The sequence below is a fragment of the Mus caroli genome, unplaced genomic scaffold (genome assembly GCF_978045245.1).
Source record: "Mus caroli unplaced genomic scaffold, Mus_caroli_1 scaffold_1, whole genome shotgun sequence".
Lineage (NCBI taxonomy): Eukaryota > Metazoa > Chordata > Mammalia > Rodentia > Muridae > Mus > Mus caroli.
The window spans coordinates 182,649,537-182,667,826 of NW_028227256.1; the positions used below are offsets into that span (position 1 = coordinate 182,649,537).

General features: G+C 45.6%; 1 protein-coding gene and 1 long non-coding RNA gene across 6 annotated transcripts in view; one reads left to right on the forward strand and one right to left on the reverse strand.

Moving 5' to 3' along the window:
- Positions 1-9,952, reverse strand: part of Mtarc2 (mitochondrial amidoxime reducing component 2) — a 33,735-nt gene extending 23,783 nt beyond the window's left edge. Inside the window, exons 1-2 of one of the 5 annotated variants that reach the window (XM_021160299.3) lie at positions 9,851-9,952; positions 4,310-4,483 (exon numbers count right to left, since the gene is read on the reverse strand). In XM_021160299.3, coding sequence (XP_021015958.2) covers positions 4,310-4,483; positions 9,851-9,945 — 269 coding nt within the window. In that variant the 5' untranslated portion in view covers positions 9,946-9,952. Of the gene's footprint in view, positions 1-4,309; positions 4,484-8,372; positions 8,395-8,567; positions 8,893-9,365; positions 9,453-9,850 lie in introns of those variants that run through there. The other 4 variants (XM_029475991.2, XM_021160133.3, XM_029475992.2 and 1 more) reach the window with 4 other exon arrangements.
- Positions 9,435-15,271, forward strand: LOC147006293 (uncharacterized). Its single transcript, XR_015048599.1, has 3 exons — positions 9,435-9,488; positions 10,562-10,743; positions 13,706-15,271. It is a non-coding gene; the product is annotated as an uncharacterized LOC147006293 (long non-coding RNA).
- The last annotated feature ends 3,019 nt before the right edge of the window (positions 15,272-18,290 follow it).

Here is an 18,290-nt window from a genome sequence, read left to right on the forward strand (position 1 = left end):
CTGAGCTGATCAATAACTAATTATTTTATCAATCACACCTATGTAATAAAAGCCTAAGGGGCTGAGTTCAGAGAGTTTCCAGGTTGCTTAACACCCTGTGTTGTTTGAGCTCACTGACAAGCTGGCTCAGGAAGCAGGCTCGGCTTCCTTTGGCGTGTCAGACCAAAGCATGTGTGTCCAAGTGCCCTCGAAGGTCCACCGCACAGGATGGACTGCCCCCTTACCCTATGGCAGCAATGATAGGACTGGAAACACTGTACCTCAAAAGAGCTTAAGGTACACTACACTGTTGTTTATCTCCTAATAGAAAAGTGCAGGCAGTGGGAGAGGCTGAAATCCAGCCTTAGAGAGCATGCTCAAATGGAAACTTCCCAGAGCTCCCAAACATTGTGAGACCCGATATGATGATGTCATCTGTCTGTTGCCAGTTGATCTTTCACTTGGAAGCTTCACCTTCGAGGCACACTGCTCTGCCTGGGACTCGCTAATGGGAGCTCCAGCTGGCTGTCTTAAAGGAGCTTCCCAGATGACTTCTGCAGGATGTATTAATTCCGATTTGTTTGATGTATTTTATCAATCACAGCATAGAGTAAAATGTCTATAAAAGCCCAAAGGATCAGATTCAGAGAATTTCCCAATTGCTGAACACCTAGAGGTGTGTAGATTTGTGAATTTGTATGTGTGTTTTCCAATTGGATGATGTTTTGCTATTGTCTGTTTGTCTGTTTATTCTTTTACTTTGGCTTGACATATATTTAGTCAACTCATTCACTCAAAACCCAAACTATAGCCGGGCGTGGTGGCGCACGCCTTTAATCCCAGCACTCGGGAGGCAGAGGCAGGCGGATTTCTGAGTTCGAGGCCAGCCTGGTCTACAAAGTGAGTTCCAGGACAGCCAGGGCTACACAGAGAAACCCTGTCTCGAAAAAACCAAAAAAAAAAAAAAAAAAAAAAACCCAAACTATGGCCATCGTGGATCATTCTCGGGATGGAACAGAACATGGTATGTTATCTAAAGGGTAGCATCCTCCATACCCTGTCCAACTACTTCATCATCTGCCTCCTCCTTCTTAGCTTTGGGGTAGCCTTTGTAAGAAACTGGCAAAATGTATCCTGAATTCCGTAAGGCTCGCAAAGGAACTGAACCCAAGAAAGAGGCTGTGAATGTCGAGCCACAGTTGGTGGGTCAGAACTCAGGCCTTCGCTAGCATCTGAAGTGAGAGGCAGTCTCCAGAGACCAGTCCTTACCCTGTGGGATCTGAGGTTACCTCATGGCAGATGGTGCTACCCTTAGACTGTGGGACACCAGCTGGTGTGCACTGGAGAACTAACTGGTCATTGGGGGAGAAACACCCAGACACTTAGAGCTGGCTGAAGTTTCATGGCCAGTGATACAAACGCCCCCTTTCTTTTCTGTGTCACATGACCTCTCACTGCTTTCTCTTTTTAGTTACAAAGAAATAAAACTTGTATTGGACTGTTTGTGGACAGTGTCATTTTCCTCTCTTCTTCACTTTTAGGAAAAACAAACCTTAAGTCTGTCCACGAAGACAGCCAATACTTGTGGACTTGGCTCAGCTGCACTGAAATTTCAAGTTAAAATAAAAGCTGGTCTTTGAAGCTAGACCCCAATGGCTGTTTGCTAAGTCTGAAGTCTTTCCTCCTTCCTCCTCCTTTAAAAGACTAGCAGCAGGCTCTTTAAACTGTCTCAGCCTGTAGGCCAGCATGGCCTTGAACTCACAGTCCTTTTGTCCTGACCTCCCAGGTACTGGATTGAGGGCACGTGTCTCCATACTCCACTTACACATGGCATTTTTAATCAACATGAAATCGGTGATCATCAAGAAACACTACCACTGGCCTATAAATAATTGGTCTAAACATTTTAACACTGGCAAGGAGATGGCTCATGGGTAACGGCATCCGCTGCCAAGTCTGACAACCTAAGTTCAGTCTCGGGGATCCACATGCTGAATGGTGAACGGAGAGAACTAACTCTCTCAAGTTGCCCTCTGACCTCCACAAGATAGCCTCTTCCTACAAGGTCTCTTCTCTTCCCCTCGGCTTCCAGAGAGAGTCTGGGCCTCCCCAGAATTCTGTGTAAACAGGGGAAGACCCTTGCTGCGGGTGACAGTGAATCCCCCAAGGAACACAGCCCCATCACTCTCCACAAGTAAGCACACACAATCTTTCAGCTTCGATATAAGAGGCACGGCTAATTTTTCTCTTCAACACCTGTCATTTGTGGACACTGGTTTCCCTCTCCGCACAGGTGATAAGAGCTCACTAATATGCTCTCTCCCTCCCTCCCTCCCTCCCTACCCCTCTCTCTCTCCTTCCCTCCCTCTCCCTCACCCTCCTTCTCCTCCCATCTCTGTTGGGTGGGGGAATGGGGAATTAAAGTCTGTTTTTCTCCTATGTAAAATGAACTTTGTGATGTTCACTTATGGGCTTACTAAGACAACTAGCCAAAATACTGTCTGTATTCAGCAAGGTAGAGCTTTCAAACTTGGGGAATCAGCAAGCAAGAATGATGGATTTCAGCTCAGACACTCTGAACAAACATAAGACATAAGAGTCTTCCATGAGCCCAGGCACCTTTGGATAGTACATGTTTGCACAAGGTTGAAAAGCTAGGCTGAGCTGTGTGGTACTGCACGCCTTTAATCTCAAACTCAGACTGAGTTTGAGGCCAGTGTGGTCTACAGAGTTCCAAGCCAGCCAGAGATTCACAGTGAGATTCTGACACAAAACAAACAAACAAACAAACAAACAAACAAATAAATAAATAACAACGAAACAAACAAAGAAACCCGGTTCTAACCCAGTGCCTAAAAACAAAAACCTCACCTGGTTACCAGGGATCAAGCATTACAACATTCCACAGCAAAACACTGACGCTTCTGAGACTCCTAACATCAAAGAGCTTTAACCCTCAGCAGCAAAAAGAAAAGAAAAAAGAGGAAGAGGAGGAAGAAGAGGAAGAGGAGAAAGAAAGAAATTCAAGCAAGATCCAGCAGGCCATCAAGAGAGGACCCACACGCAAACAGATGCCAAAGCCTGAGGCCTTGCCTGCCCCTGCCCCTGCCCCTGCCCACACACACACACACACACACACACACACACACACACACACACACCTCCTAAGTCCTCAGTCTCAGGGCTAGACTCTAGGGGCTGAAAAGCTCTAGTGTGCTCATTATCCAGCTCTGAGATCAACTGATAAGGTCACCAGTAACTTCTCTTGCTAGGGTGGCACGCTAAGAACTCTAAACAATGTGTCCCAAGACAGTCGAGCAAGTCAGGGCACTTGCTGTCAAACCAGAAGACCCAAATATGATCCCCAGAACACACACATGGGAGAAGGAAAAGGCCAACTCCTGCAAGTTGTCTCCTGACCTCCACATACACACTGTTGCCTGTGTGCACTGCACACCCACTGCATGTAATTAAGTAATTTTTTTTTCTTAACATAAAGGCCTTTCCAGTTTGAATGGACGGTGACACGCCCTGAACACAGGCACTTGTGTTAACGATGCTTTTAGCTTCACTATCACTGGCCCTCCTATGGCCAGCTACTTCTTGGAGCAATAGTCTTTGTCACATGCGAGCATGACTGGCAAACTCTCCTTTATTGAGTCTTTACCTACGGGGAGTAGAGGTCAGACCTCTAAGCCACACAGCTGCTATTTCCTGGCCTGCTGAAGTTATTCTAACTGGCCAAACCTGAACCCTCCCTTAGGGCAGTCGTCTCTCCTTCTTCACATTACCTCTGGCCAGCCCTAGGCTTCTCTATGTGGTAGCTCTACCTACTTCTAGGAACTCATTAACATAAGTGATAGTTTTCCTATAGGACAGTCATTTCGTCACCTGCAGCTCTCAACCATCCCTGATTAAAACTAACTAACTGAAATTCAGTTTGTGGAGTGAATATCTAACATGTTCAAAGCTCAGGGTTTGATCTCCAGCATCACACAAACTGAGCACGGTGGTAGCGGTCACAAGGTGGTACAGCACTCGGGAGATAAAGACATATAAAGATCAAAAGTCCAAAGTCATCCTCAATTACATTTAAAAAAAGTTAGGGTCAACCTGGGATGTCAGACCCCCTCTCAGAAGTAAAATCTCATCAAAACTCAAAGCTAATCCTGGGTACCCTTAACAGTCCCTCACACTAAGACCCATCCTGGAGACTAACCCTCCTCAGTCTTGTCCTGCGCTGATTTCATCAACTGCGGTTCTGACATGAACTGTAACAAATGCAGGGAAAAGTCAGCTCCATGGCCCCCATCACCCGCAAGCAGAGCACCTGCAGTCGTGGATCTTATTTGAAGAAGGGAGCTTGATAGGCAGAACTATCTGCTCCATGCCTGGAGCTTCCAGCGTCAGGTAATTGTTCTCCAGGGTGATGGAGACCAGCACAAGGCGAGGCTCCTGGCGGGCAGTGATCATGTGTCCGTCCTCCTTCACCACCATCCAGAACCTGCAGAGGCAGATAAACAGGCACACTCAGAACAGCTTCCTCATTTCCCAAGGACTTCCTCTGGCTCTCCCTCACCTCAAAGCCATCCACCCATCCTCTCCGAGAGCTGATAGCAGATCCTGAACATCTGGATGGATCCTGTGATCTAAACGTTGTTGTCCCCAAATGGAGCTCTCTCTAGCACTCAAAGCTACCTTTGCCACCTTAAGATGCAGCAAGAAGCCCTCACTGCATGTGAGCATATGTCCCTAGGATCCCCAGACTTGTTTGTTACTGAATCTCAAATGTACTTTTACAGTCAAAGAAAATAGACTAAGACACCCTGCTTTGGTTAAAACGTCACCCAAGCCTAAACCTTTAACTCTCAGCATTCCCCATGCCCAGACAAGACCCCTATGTACCCAACCAGACACATCATCTCTCGTTATCAGTCCTTCTCTCTGAGCTGAATCATATCAGCTTCCATCCACCCAAAATAGTCCCTCCCACAGCTGACAACAACCCCTCTGCTAGCCCAGGCCACTGTGTAATGACTGAGAACTAACTGCTGAAGTTAAAAGCGGGAGGGGACGCTTAGCAGCTGCCTAGTCATTGTAGCAACTGAAAAGACAGAAGAGGACCACAAGGGAATTCAACCCAGGAACTGCACACCTGAGGAAGTCTCTAAATTAACTGAGGTGAAAAGCCGCATCTGAAATATGGGTGGCGTGCTCCCATGGGCTGGGGTTCTAGACTGAATAGCAAGGACAAAGTTAACTGACCACCAGCCTTCCCTCTCTGTCTCTGCTTCCTGACTGTGGACACCATGAGACCAGCCCCTCACAATCCATCTTCCTTTCATTTGCTTCTTGTCAGGTATTCGTCTCAACCATAAGAACAGTTAACTAAGACAGCTGCCACTTACAACAGACCTCAGCCACCTCCTTAGGATACTTTATCTTGTGCACATAAATAATTCCCCAGGAGCAAATGATCCACTGTGTTCTGCCAGCTCCGAGAGACAGAATGAGCCTAGAAAGTGGCTTTTCATAATCAAGTTACCCCAACTTGGCCTGCAATGAGAGTCAGCACCCTGACTTTACAGCAAAGCACAAGCACGTGGCAGATGGACCAGTGTCACAGCCCAGAGTTCAGAATCCCCACAGTAAACAGCAGGGCCTTGAACACCAGTGGACCAGTGAGGCGGTGCCCAGGGCAAATGAACTAATCTCACTCAAGTTAAAAACTAACTGCCGCTAGGCGTGGTGGCACACACCTTTAATCCCAGCACTTGGGAGGCAGAGGCAGGCGGATTTCTGAGTTTTAGGCCAGCCTGGTCTACAAAGTGAGTTCCAGGACAGCCAGGGCTATACAGAGAAAACCTGTATACCCTGTCTCGGAAAACAAAAAACAAAAAACCAAAACAAACAAACAAACAAAACCCTAACTGCCAACTAGCCAGCAGAGTTGGGTGGGGGCAGGAAAGGCTAAGCCCAGAAGAGGTAGGAAGGGAAAGGTGGGCGATGGGAATAAGCCGGGGAGGGGTGCTCCCTTTATCAATAGGCGATAAATGCGTGCAGAAGAAATAGACAGTTGGCTTCAGAGAAGGGTATGAACGGAGAAAGTGATAGAGTCCGCTGCTGAAGGACGTTTACAAGATCAAGGAAGGAAGCAGGTGCCAGTGTTACCATCTCCCCGGAGGACCTTAAACACTTCACTGCCCAAGGAGCAGAGAACACTAGCCAAACACTCAAAATATGGACACAAACTAAACAAAAGATGTCTTTTCCTCCAGAAAGACCAGTAGTTGTGGTCCTGACTCGGGCAGAAAACAAGGGCCATTAAGCAGAGTCCTAGCCGGAAGCTTGCTTCTGAATATTTCTGAATAATACTGTGTGATACAGGAACGTAAGAAGCGCACAGGAGCAGGAGACCTTGAACAGAGGCCTTTAACCTCCTCCAGTTTGAGTTAACTGTATCACACAGTACTTTCAGAAAAGTGACTGCTGTACTTGCCTAGATCTGAATTCAACCCCCCCCAGAACAGGCTGGGTTTGTGACCCCCCCCAAGACATACTCATCCTGTCCAATACTGTCTTGCTAAACCCACAGGATGGGGACAGTCCTAGCTAGCCCACAAAACCAACCATAGATGGGCAAACTTACAGGACAGGTTTTAGCCCAATGTCTATCACATAACCATTTCTCTGCCTTTCCCTCCGCCTCAAACCACATCATACAGAGAGGAAGCTGATCCTGCTGAGCACGGTGGGACAGGCCTAGAGTCCTAGCACTTGGGAAACAGAAGCAGACGGATCCCTACAAGTTCAAGGACAACCGTATCTACACAGCAAGCCAGAGTTCAGGTCAGTCTGAGCTATGTAGGGAGATCTTTTATTTTAAAAAAAGGAAAAAAATGAGAGAAAGAATGTATTGCTCAAAACGAGAGAAACGATGCAGTTCTATTTACTTTATTGAATCCCCGGGAGCAGAAAAGCAGGGCAAAGGACACCTTTTCTCCCTACACTAGCAACATCACAGGCAAGCCATGATAATCTCAGTGAGGCACACGCCATGCTCTGATGATCTGAGGAAACAGGTTGATTGGTACTGGTTACCTGTGAGATACCCCAGGGTTCCTAGGTAGGAGGAAAGATGCTCACATCTGCCTTGCCTCCTCTGGTTAACACCGTGGGCCTCAGAACCTCTTGAGTGTTGTACAGTATCCAGTACCAGGTACCCAAGGTCTTCCTGACCTGAGATGAGATCTTAACCTCCACACTTTAATAAACTCTAAGCATCTTTCTCACAATGATCTCATGGGAAACCATTTCACTAGAGCAGAACAATCCCCGGGGGATTCTCCACTCTTGCTGATTTCAATTCGCTTGGACAGGGCTGGGACTCTCGAGGAATGATGGTATTTTATTTCATTTTATTTTGTTTCGTTTTATTTCATTTCAGTATACACACAAGTTTTCATATAGCTCAGGCAGGCCTTGAACCCAAATCTACAGCTTCCCTGGGAGTGACCTTGAACTTCTGATCCTCCTGTGTGGAAATGACTGGCATGTGCCACCATGCCTCCCTTGGATGCTGGAGGATAAAATTCAGGGCTTCACAAACCCTTGGCAAACACTCTCTCCTACCAACGGAGCTATATCCCCAGGCCTTCAGTAAATGATAATTTAAACTCAAACTTCCCAGCATTGCAAACATAAGGTGCTGATGAGGAATGGAAAAATCCATGAGCTTCCTGATCTATAAATTTATTCTGTTGCAGAACTAAACTCCTTTTTTTCATTCTAACCTCCTTTATGATTATTTTATACCCGTTTGTGACTAGCTCTCTATCGCCATCTGCCACAACCCCTCCCCCGACCCCCTCCCCACCCTCGGCAAACCTTGTAATTCTGCTCCTTACTCGTTCAAGTGGTCACCAGAACTAGAGAGAAGGCCGATGTTCTTGAAAACGCTCAGCCAATGGCATTTTATATTTCTAGTGTCCCACAGTTAGGAGAGCTGTACGGACAGCTGACAGGGGAGTCTCTCTCCCCCAGGGTTCTAGGAATGCTCCAACTCACTTTTCCAAAACTACTTTAGCCAGAAGCACGGGCTTCGCAGCTAACGGATCAAAGCTCGAGAGCCCAGAGAATTCAGGCAACAAGCCTCAGTTCTGTGAAGCTGAAAGGGGTGGGAGCCGAAATCCAGGCGCTCTGTTTCGCTTTAGAGTACATTTGCATGTGGTAAAACTAAAATTCTCCTCCCAGAAGGCCTCCCCACAGCCATTTTTGCGCTTGCAAACTTAGATTTCAACTTGAACACGCTCGCCAATGTGCACCGTGCTGTAACTGCTGTCAGCTCTTTCCCATATGTGTGTACGCGTTTCCCAGAAGCAACAAACTCTTACTTTCTAGGTTTGGGGAGAACACAGCTTGTAGTACGGAACTCCTCTCTCGACTTACTCCAGGCTCCGGCTCACAAAGTTTGCACTCACCGAGGGGCGCCCGGTTCCAGGTCTCACACTTCCGAGCAGGGATAGGCAAGGCCCCACCTCCCTCGCCCCGGCCCATCCGCGCCGGGTGCAGTGTGGGGCTCGGCGTACCTGTCGCGCACTTTGCCGCAGCGCAGCCCCATGTCGGTGCACTCGGTGTCACACACCGACACCCCCTTGCAGGACTTGATCGGGTAGATCCAAACCTTCGACACCGTGCCCACCTGCTGCAGCTGCCGGCGCCGCCGGGGACGCGTGCGACGCCAAGCTGCGGTCCCCAGCGCCACCGCAGCCAGTCCCAGCGCGGCGACGCCGAGCCAGGTGGACCGCGGCTGCCCAGGGAGGCCGAGGCGAGCCAGAGCCGTGGAGCTGGAGGAACCCATGTTACACTATCCGGGGCAGGCCTGGGCTACCGGGCCGCGGTGGCGAGGCGGGGCTTAAGGCTCCGGGAGTGTGGGAGGAGCCAGGGTTGGCGCAGCCGCACCGCCTGTCAAACTTCTGCTGCTCAAGTCCAGACCAATATCGGCGGAGCCTGGCCCACGCCCATCGCGGGTGACGGCGTGGAGTGGTCACTTTCATTTTACTTTGCCTCTGTCTGCCTTTAAAGCGATCCCTCCCCCATGACTCTTCAACCTGCTACACTCGTTTACCCTTTTGCTTCTAAAAGGAGCACACTCAATTGTGCAAGAAGCTGCTGCACTGAAATGAAGCAGAATGGAGGAATGTTTCCTGGGGACAACTTTGGGATAGGTCTCCCGAAGATCGCGCAACTCTCTGGAACGCTCGGCTTCCACCTCTGCAGGTAGAGAGACAAGACTACTGGCGCGGCTTCTGGCAGCGTGACCTGAGGTTACAGGTACACCAGCCAATTAAGACAGCCCAAGGAAGGGAAAGGCTGCCAGAGCTTACCACTTGCTGTGGCTGAGGTCCGAATAGAGGACTCTGGTCGACTTTTCTCAGACAACGATCTAAACGGAATCCAAATGTCAGGCTTTGGCTAAGAGATAGCACAGCACCAAGTTCAAGATCACGGTGAGCTATGATAGCCAGGACCTGTCTCAGAAGCATCAATGATTAACTCATCAGTTGAAAGCCGCTCAACCCGTAAAGGTCCTGGCTGCCAACACTGAAAACTTGAATTCAGTCCCTTGGAGCCATGTGATAGAAGGGAGGGAACCATTTCTTGAACACAGAGAGAGAGGGGGAGGGAGAAGGAGAGGGGGGCTAGGAGGGGGAGGGGAAGGGGAAGACTGAGACGAGACACGAGAGAGGAGAGGGTGGGAGGTGTACATGGAGAGGCAGAAAGAGGAGACAGGGGGAGAATAAATGCTAAATAAATAAATGGAGAAATGACTCAGTGGTTAAGAGCACCCAGATGGACTCCCAGTACTTACATAGCAGCTTGTAACTGTCTGCAATTCCAGTGCCAAGAGACCCACACTCTCTCTGACCCCTGCAGATAGCTGGAACACAGGTGGTACTCAGGCATACATGCAGGCAAAACATCCATATACTTAAAATAAAAATAAAAATTTTAAAATAGCCAAGGGCTTAGAATGTTGAATTCTTCTTCTGCTGCTTGGACAGTCATCGGAGACAACAGACTTCTGCATGGGAGGACAGACAGGACAGAGCCCCAACCTCTGTAACTGGCAGCCAGCAGAGCAAGTGTGCTTGCTTCTGATAGGTGACACAGACTGAGAGAGCCTATCCATGTAGCATGTGTCCCTCCCCTCTTCTCTGCCCCTTCACTTTCCCTCTGAAAAGCTCAATGCCTACTAGATCTGAGCTCATCCCTGAAAGACCCACAACATGAGGACTCCCCTGTGGTCTCCCTTCCCCCAGCCTGGAACCTGCCTGCTCTAGGGTGGAGCTACCGGCTCATTCGTCCTGCCACGCCCACTGCTGGAACCTGACTCTGCTGCCTGGAGGCACACACGTGTTCGTCCTGCTACTGGACCCTGAGTTACTTGGCGGGAAATTGGGTTCCCTCCCCCTTCCTTTATAAACTGAGTGTTTGGAAATATTAAATTGAGCCTCGATCAGAACTTGTTGTCCTGGCTTCATTCTTTTCTTCCGCCCTATCTAGTTACCTCTCTTTGCAGGGAACTGCCATTCTCAGTTGAACCGTTCGTGTTGTGGACCGCGGGCGGGCCGCAACAGTTGGCGCCAGAACTGGGACCTGAAGAATGGCAGAGAGATGCTAAGAGAAACGATTGCTGTGTGGAGCTCCACAAGAAAGGAAAGAATCTTCGTATCGGAGGAGGAGCATCGGAGCAACGGACAGGTACACATGCTAGCGCTAGCCTAAAAAATTTCAGTTTTGTAAAATGTTGCTGGGGATGCCATAGGATACGAGCAAGTTTGAAGCAGTGCTAACCCAACACTGGTTCTGCTTGGGTTCAGCAGTTCGTAAATCGGAACTAGATACGGAGACAGGCGGTGTGCCGCAGTTTTTTAGAAAACTGCTTAGGTGGAAGAAAGAAGGGTTCTAAAACATGGATCAGGCAACTGTGTTTAGTTTTCAGGAGTTGCTTAAGGAAAAAGGAGTAAGGCTTGAAGTACAATTAGTAAGAAATTTTTTAGATAAGATAGATAGCTGTTGTCCATGGTTCAAAGAAGAAGAAACGATAGATTGTGGAACCTGGGAAAAAGTTGGTGAGGCCCTGAATATCGCTCAGACAGATAATTTTACCCTAGGTCTCTGGGCGCTTGTAAATGATGCTATGAAAAATGCAACTTCCCCAGGGCTAAATTGCCCTCAGGCGGAGCTTGTGGTATCTCAGGAGGAGTGACTATCAGAGAAGGCCTCCTCAGGAAAAAATCTTCTTAACTCAAAAATTGATAAATGTGGTTCCTATCCTAAATAGTAAAATTTAAGATAAGATATAAAGCAATGCCTCTTTATTAAAGCGTTAAAGCTTGCTTTAATAGGTATTCATAGGTATTAATTGATATCCAAACTTCGTAATATGATAGTAATGCTTCTAATATTGATTTTAACAGTGATAAATTGTTTTAAACATAGGTTTTGCTTTCCCAAAGTTGTAGATATTATCCTAACCTTGCACAAAAACTTAAAAATTATGGTTAAAACTGCCATTGTTCCATTGACTGCAGCTTGCAGTTTGATTGCAAATTTAAGATTAATGCTCAGATTAAAAAGTATTTTACCTTTGAGTCAATACAGGGCTCTGGGCAGTCCCAGAGCGGCTTGTGGCCCTTTCTTTTGTTTTGCAAACAATGCCTAAAAAAGTTTTTCCCTGTGTTCAAGAAAATTTCTTTTTAACAGTGTTACAGATCTATTCAGATGTTTAAAATAATGCTTAAATTCAAAGATTTTTGCTTCTAGTAAACTGGTAATCACTAGAAAATTTTGCCTCTATGTATGGCTAATATAGCTTTACATTATGTAAGAAAAATGTTTATTGTTTCTGCTTCTTTACAAGAAGCCAAAAGTTTTAATCTTTCAGTATATATTGTTTCCTAAGTGGAAAGTATTTTATTAACTAATGCTTCTCAAGGGAAGTTTACCTTAAATCCTTGCTCTCACCCAAAAGATTCAGAGACAGTATCCTTTTGTTATTTGGTGTTTTGATTTACTGCAAAAGGTTTTACAAAAAATAAAGAAAGCTTTTATAATTGTTGTTAATTGGTAATAAAAAATTGGTTGTGCCCAAGACAATTCTTTGGCCAGAAAAAACATTATTGTAAAGTCATTTTTCTCATCCTCCCAGCCGATCGTTTGGCCCACGTGGGCCCAACTAGCTGCTGTGGAGCGGAGTTTTAAGACACACAGTTGCCCCTATTCCAGCACAAATAATCTAGTTGTGTGCTGTAGATGGTGTTTTAAAATGCTGAACAATCAAACCTTAATTTATATATTGATAGTCAATGCTATATCTCTGAACTCATAATTACTTAAAATTGTTCGTCCCTCAGATACTATTAATTCTCAAATTTACAATTGCTTATACATATTTTTAGTTAATAAATAAATAAATTATGCACGTGTGACTCTTAATAACTTTTCTAGCTTTCTAGTTACAACCGTTCCTTAAGAAAAATGATTGAAAGTGCAATTAGTCACTGCCCCTTTACAGCCAAATATTTAAAATGTTTTGTCCAAAAAGTTATTAATTCAAAAGGTTAGATATTGTAAAATTTTGAACTTTGGCCTCTTAAAAGACAAAAGAGAGAAATTGTATCCCCATATATACTATTTAGTGCATTTCCATGCACACTATTTAAAACATACCTTTATTTTCAAAATTTGAAATTAAAATGTCAAATTTAATAAATGCTTTTTAGTATCTTAAAAGGGTCTACTTATTGGCTTATAAATTGATCCTAAAACAGCTACCTTATTAGGAAAGAGAAAAACAGGTTCTCTCCACAGAACTCTACAGAAGCATATTGGTAATTCGTGTGCTGAGCTGACAGGTAAGTTAACTCAGTGTCCTGATTAAAAGGACTAAAAGATTAAATTCATGTTTTAGATCCATCCTTGCTTGTCATTTTTCCAGTTTAGACTAGCTTCTAGCCTTTTAACTTTATGACAATAGTACATCAGAGACTGTATATTCAGACTTAGTAAAATTAGTCATTTAATAGAGTCATAATGATTTTTCACTCTTCTTCAGTGTGACCAGCCATTCTAACTCAATCTTAGACTGGTCTAATATTCAGTTCAATTATTAGAGATTCCTATATTCTAAATTACCTAGCAAAGTTAATTCAGAGCATTTTCCCCAAAGTCACCAAAGGCTCACCTTGCCTTTACCTTATTTGTCCTAAACTTTTTGCAAACTGACATTAAAGGTCAGTCTGCAGCGGAACGCCACTGGCACCCAGTTACTTCTAATTCTTATGCATTGGTAAAATGGAAGGACCCCTTGACTAATAAATGGAAGGGTCCAGATCCAGTCCTAATTTGGGGAAGAGGGTCGGTTTGTGTTTTTTCACGAGATGAAGATGAAGCACGGTGGCTACCAGAGAGATTAATTCGTCAGGTAAACACAGATTCTGTCTCTCCTCGTAAGTATCACCTTGAGGACTAAATTTCCTCTTGAGCTGGGAGTGGAAGCTCTCAAAAAACACTGTTTCCTCTGAGCCAATTCCCCTACAAAAGGCCGGAGACAAACTTTAGCTTTACAATTTGCATCTAAATAAAGTACCTTGACTTCTCCAAACAGAAAATTTACATTACTACACTCTAATTGTTTAGTATTCTTCCTTCTCTCAAGCAGGTCAATCTACATTCTCCGGTTCTCCGCCCAGCCCCTAAGAGCAAACAGGTGGTTCTGCTAATCTCCCTTCCAAGGACATCCCAGCATGTGGCCTTTCAGTCTAAGATAAGATTTAGATTTACCAGGAGAGCTAGGGAAGTAGAAATTTCATATATATTTACAAAGATTAGTTCTTATTTTGATAGATATAGGCTTAGTCCCTTAACTGGCCTCTGGCTTTTCACCCTTGCTGTTACTGCAAGGTGTCCTTAGTTCCTCAGGCTACTGGGAATAACAGAGATGAAGAGAAAAGACTTTTAGCTCCTATTTTAACCAAAATTAATGGTGTTAATACTGACATAATTCTTGTCTAGGCCTTGCTAAATCTGAGGTTGACAAGTCTCACATAGAGGCCTCGCAATAACTCAGAATTGCGATACTGATTCATAATCATATGAATACGGTATGGGTACCGCTTGGCGCAGGAGATCACTGCGGAGGGAAGGTCCAGTTTGACCGTTTCTGAGTTCCCTGTGCGACACACCTGATTTGACGGAGGTTGGTATCTGACTCCAGCTAAACACTAAAAATACTTACGGCTCTGCCTCCCCTCCCCAAAAGATACCAAGAGCCACAGATGTGAGTTGTTACTCACGGGAGGAATCAGGTTAATGTCCACCCAAGTCAAGGTTAAAGGCCCATTCATCTACGGATGAGAAAATCTTTTGATCACCTCTGTTAAGCATTGCCTATTTAAACTTAATTAACAGGGGGGAGAGAGATTGGAGACCTTGCTGTCGTAAGAGCAGGCCCTTCACTGCCTCCCACCCAAAAAATAAAAAAGCCAATTGGCCTTGTACTAGGAGCCAGCCAGTCTTAATCGCTTCTCACTGTTTCCCCTGCCTGTCACCCAAAATTGTGGATAATTATCAGTTCAGTGTTATTCTAAAATTGTTTAGCTAAACTCAGCCAGGGTTCCAACGCCCTACTTAAAAGGCAAACAGGTAGCTACCTATTCAGCACTAATTAGCATTATAAAGTCAGAGCCTACAGCCTTAGCCAGATACAGTTTACCATTAGAATAGTTAAGAAATCCCACGGAAATAGGTTTTTTCTTTAGCCCTAGGAACTTAGGCAGAACTATTGAACATAGATAATTTTTCTGCCACAGGCCACCCCTTTTTTATTTTTATTTTTGTTATCTAATGGGGGGAAATGTGGTCTCCCTTCCCCCAGCCTGGAACCTGCCTGCTCTAGGGTGGAGCTACCGGCTCATTCGTCCTGCCACGCCCACTGCTGGAACCTGACTCTGCTGCCTGGAGGCACACACGTGTTCGTCCTGCTACTGGACCCTGAGTTACTTGGCGGGAAATTGGGTTCCCTCCCCCTTCCTTTATAAACTGAGTGTTTGGAAATATTAAATTGAGCCTCGATCAGAACTTGTTGTCCTGGCTTCATTCTTTTCTTCCGCCCTATCTAGTTACCTCTCTTTGCAGGGAACTGCCATTCTCAGTTGAACCGTTCGTGTTGTGGACCGCGGGCGGGCCGCAACACTCCCCCACATTCTGAATCAGGAGAGGCGACACCCCAAATCACTCACAAGAAACAGTCTTGCTGCAAACTGCAAGAGGATTTTTATTCAAGAGCGCTCTCGAGCCCACGGTCATACACCACGCAGGGTTCGAGGACCGTGGCGCCAAGTAGCTGGGTAAGAGGGTATTTAAAGGAAGATACCATAACTCAAGGAGGTGGGGAGGGCGTTGTTGGAAAATACCAAAGATACCAGTTAAGAGTCACAGGAAGTGCAAAGTCACAAAAGTCACAAGGAATACCTGGTAATTGTGCAGGTTATCTCTCAAGACAGTTTCTAAGAGCCCCTAACAATAGCACATTTGCATAGCGGGTTCTGGCAATGGTCAGGGTGACTTTCTTTGAATGAACACTCTTTGAACCAAGGAAGTGGGTGGGTGGAGGGATATTGCTATCTGTTTTATGATTAGCATACCTTGGAGCACTGAGTCACAACGGTCACATTCCCAAGCCTGGGCCTAAAGGCCTAGAATTTTGTTTTTATGTTATACTTTTTCAAGTATAACTTGAAATTGAAGTTGTTCACTACAGACACACACTCTGTCAATAGTTACTTGATGGATAAAACCCAGGCTTCACAGTTTAACTGATGTCTGCCATTATTTTGTAAAAAATTCATGCAAGCAGACTACTGGGATAAAAACAGACTTTCTTACATAGGATGGGAGTTGGTTTATTTTTCAAAGGATGGTTCTTTGCATCAAGACATAATCTGTCCAAGGCCTCTCGAGGAGGCCAATCTGTTGTCCCCTCCAAAGTAGGACTAAGCCACCTGCTGGAGAAGAGGCTTTTTTTTTAGGAAAACATTTGCGTAAACCAGTGTGTGTGCACATGTGTGTGTGTGTGCACATGTGTGTGTGTGCAGCCACATTTCCACTTACATCTTCGTGCATTAGCATCTCATAAGCATCTTAAATCTCTTCCCAGGAGTATGTGTTATATAGTATTATAATGACCTATATATGGGTCACCTACAAACTCTAGAGCACTGGTTCTCAACTGTCCTAATGCTGAGACCCTTAAATGCAGTTCCTCGTGTTGTGGTGACCCCCAGCCATAAAATTATTTCATTGCTACTCATAACTATAATTTTGCTACTGTCATGAACTATAATGTCAATATCTAATAAGCAGGTGTCTGAAGTGTGGCCCCAATGAAAGGGTCATTTGACCCACAGGTCGGGAACCACTTCTCTAGAGCATGACATTAATGAGCATAGTGAGGGCAGGGGTCGTTCCAGCTGCTCCCTGCCACTTTGCTCTTTTTGTTCCTGATTCTGTAAGGTTTCCAGGCCTCACTCTCTGCCCTGCTCTCCAACATCTTGTATCCCAGGCCTGGACAAGCTTCTTTCAGAACTCCATGCCTGTAAAGTCCTATTGTGGATAGCCCTGGGGCTAATTATATTTGATGTTAATTCTGTTCTTTTGTGAGTGGTTGTGAACGAGCAATGAGTCAGCACTCAGGAGATTTCCTGTAAACCTGCTTCCCATCTTAATTTGTAAAATAAAGAAGAGCTGATGATTGGGCAGATAAAAGGGAAGGCAGAGCAGAAGGTAGAGGGAGAAGAAGGAGAAAATGGAAGAGGGAGAGGATCCAGAAGAGGAGGAAGAAGAAAAGCAGAACAGAAGCACATGGCCTGGAGAAACCGCAAATTCTAAGGGGTCTCATAGATGTAGAAGATGGTAGTGTAGCAGTAGATCTGCCCAATCTAGGTGCACAGCATGTATTCATATTAACTGAGTTGTGTTTTCATTGCCAGGGCATATTTGGGTTGGAGATTTACCACCTTAACAGTCCATATTAGAGGCGGGCCTCCTGCCAGGGTAAACATCTCTTTATTTAAAACAAACAAACAAACAAAATTTATATGGTATAGCCCTGGCTGACCTGGGACTCACTTGGTACACCAGGCTGGCCTCTCAAGTTTATAGAGACCTGCCTGTCTCTGCCTCCCAAGTGCCAGAATTAAGCTGTAAGCCATGATGCCTGGGAACATAAACTAAACTAATATTTAATTTAAAAAATTTTTATTGTGTATTAGTGTTTGCCTGTAGTGTACGTATGTGTACTACATGTATGTCTGGTCTGAAGAGACCAGAAGAGGACACCAGCCTCCTGGAACTAGAGTTTCAGATGGTGTGAGCCACCTTGTGGATGCTGGAAACTGAACCTAGGTTCTGTGTAAGAGCAGCCAGTGCTCTTAACCACTGAGCCATCTGAGCCAGCCCTGTATCTCTTTAACTTATCTTATATGCCCTGTCCACTCACTAGGCTTTGTCCTAACACTTAAAAGTTTAGATGCAGTTGCCTGTCAGTCTGTGTGACTTACTGCTCACCTGCATGTCCATGAAACAGTGACAAAAAGAACTCCTGGTCAAGACTTGGAGCAGATAAATCCGGGCTGGCTGCATTCCCAGAGGCTGTAAGTATGTGTGTGTGTGTGTGTGTGTGTGTGTGTGTGTGTGTGTGTGTGTGTGTGTGTATCTGTGTATATCTGTGTAAGTGTCTGTCTGTGTCTGTATCTGTGTGTATATCTGTGTGTGTCTATCTGTGTGTGTATCTGTATGTCTCTGTGTGTGAATCTGTGTGTACCTCTGTGTGTATCTGTATGTGTCTCTGTGTGTATATCTGTATATCAGTGTCTATATGTCTGTATCTGTGTGTGTCTGTGTGTGTGTGTGCAGGTATATCTACATGTCTTTGTGTATGTGTGTGTGTGTATCTGTGTGTGTCTCTCTGTGTGTGCCTGTGCAGGTGTACCCCAGCGTGAGTATGGAGGTCTAAGGATAACTCCAACCATCCCTCCTTACCTTCTGCCTTGAAGCAGGTCTCTTGTTCATCACTGTTCAGCCAGGCTAACTGGCCCTGGAGTTTTTGGCGATGTCGGAGATAACACCAAGAATGGACATGAACTAGGTAACAGTCAGGAGATGGTAGCTCCCAGCTCCACAGCATGGCAGTCTGGGATGAGTCTGTGGGTGAGCCACACTGAGTCTGAAAACCTGGCCTGGGGAGA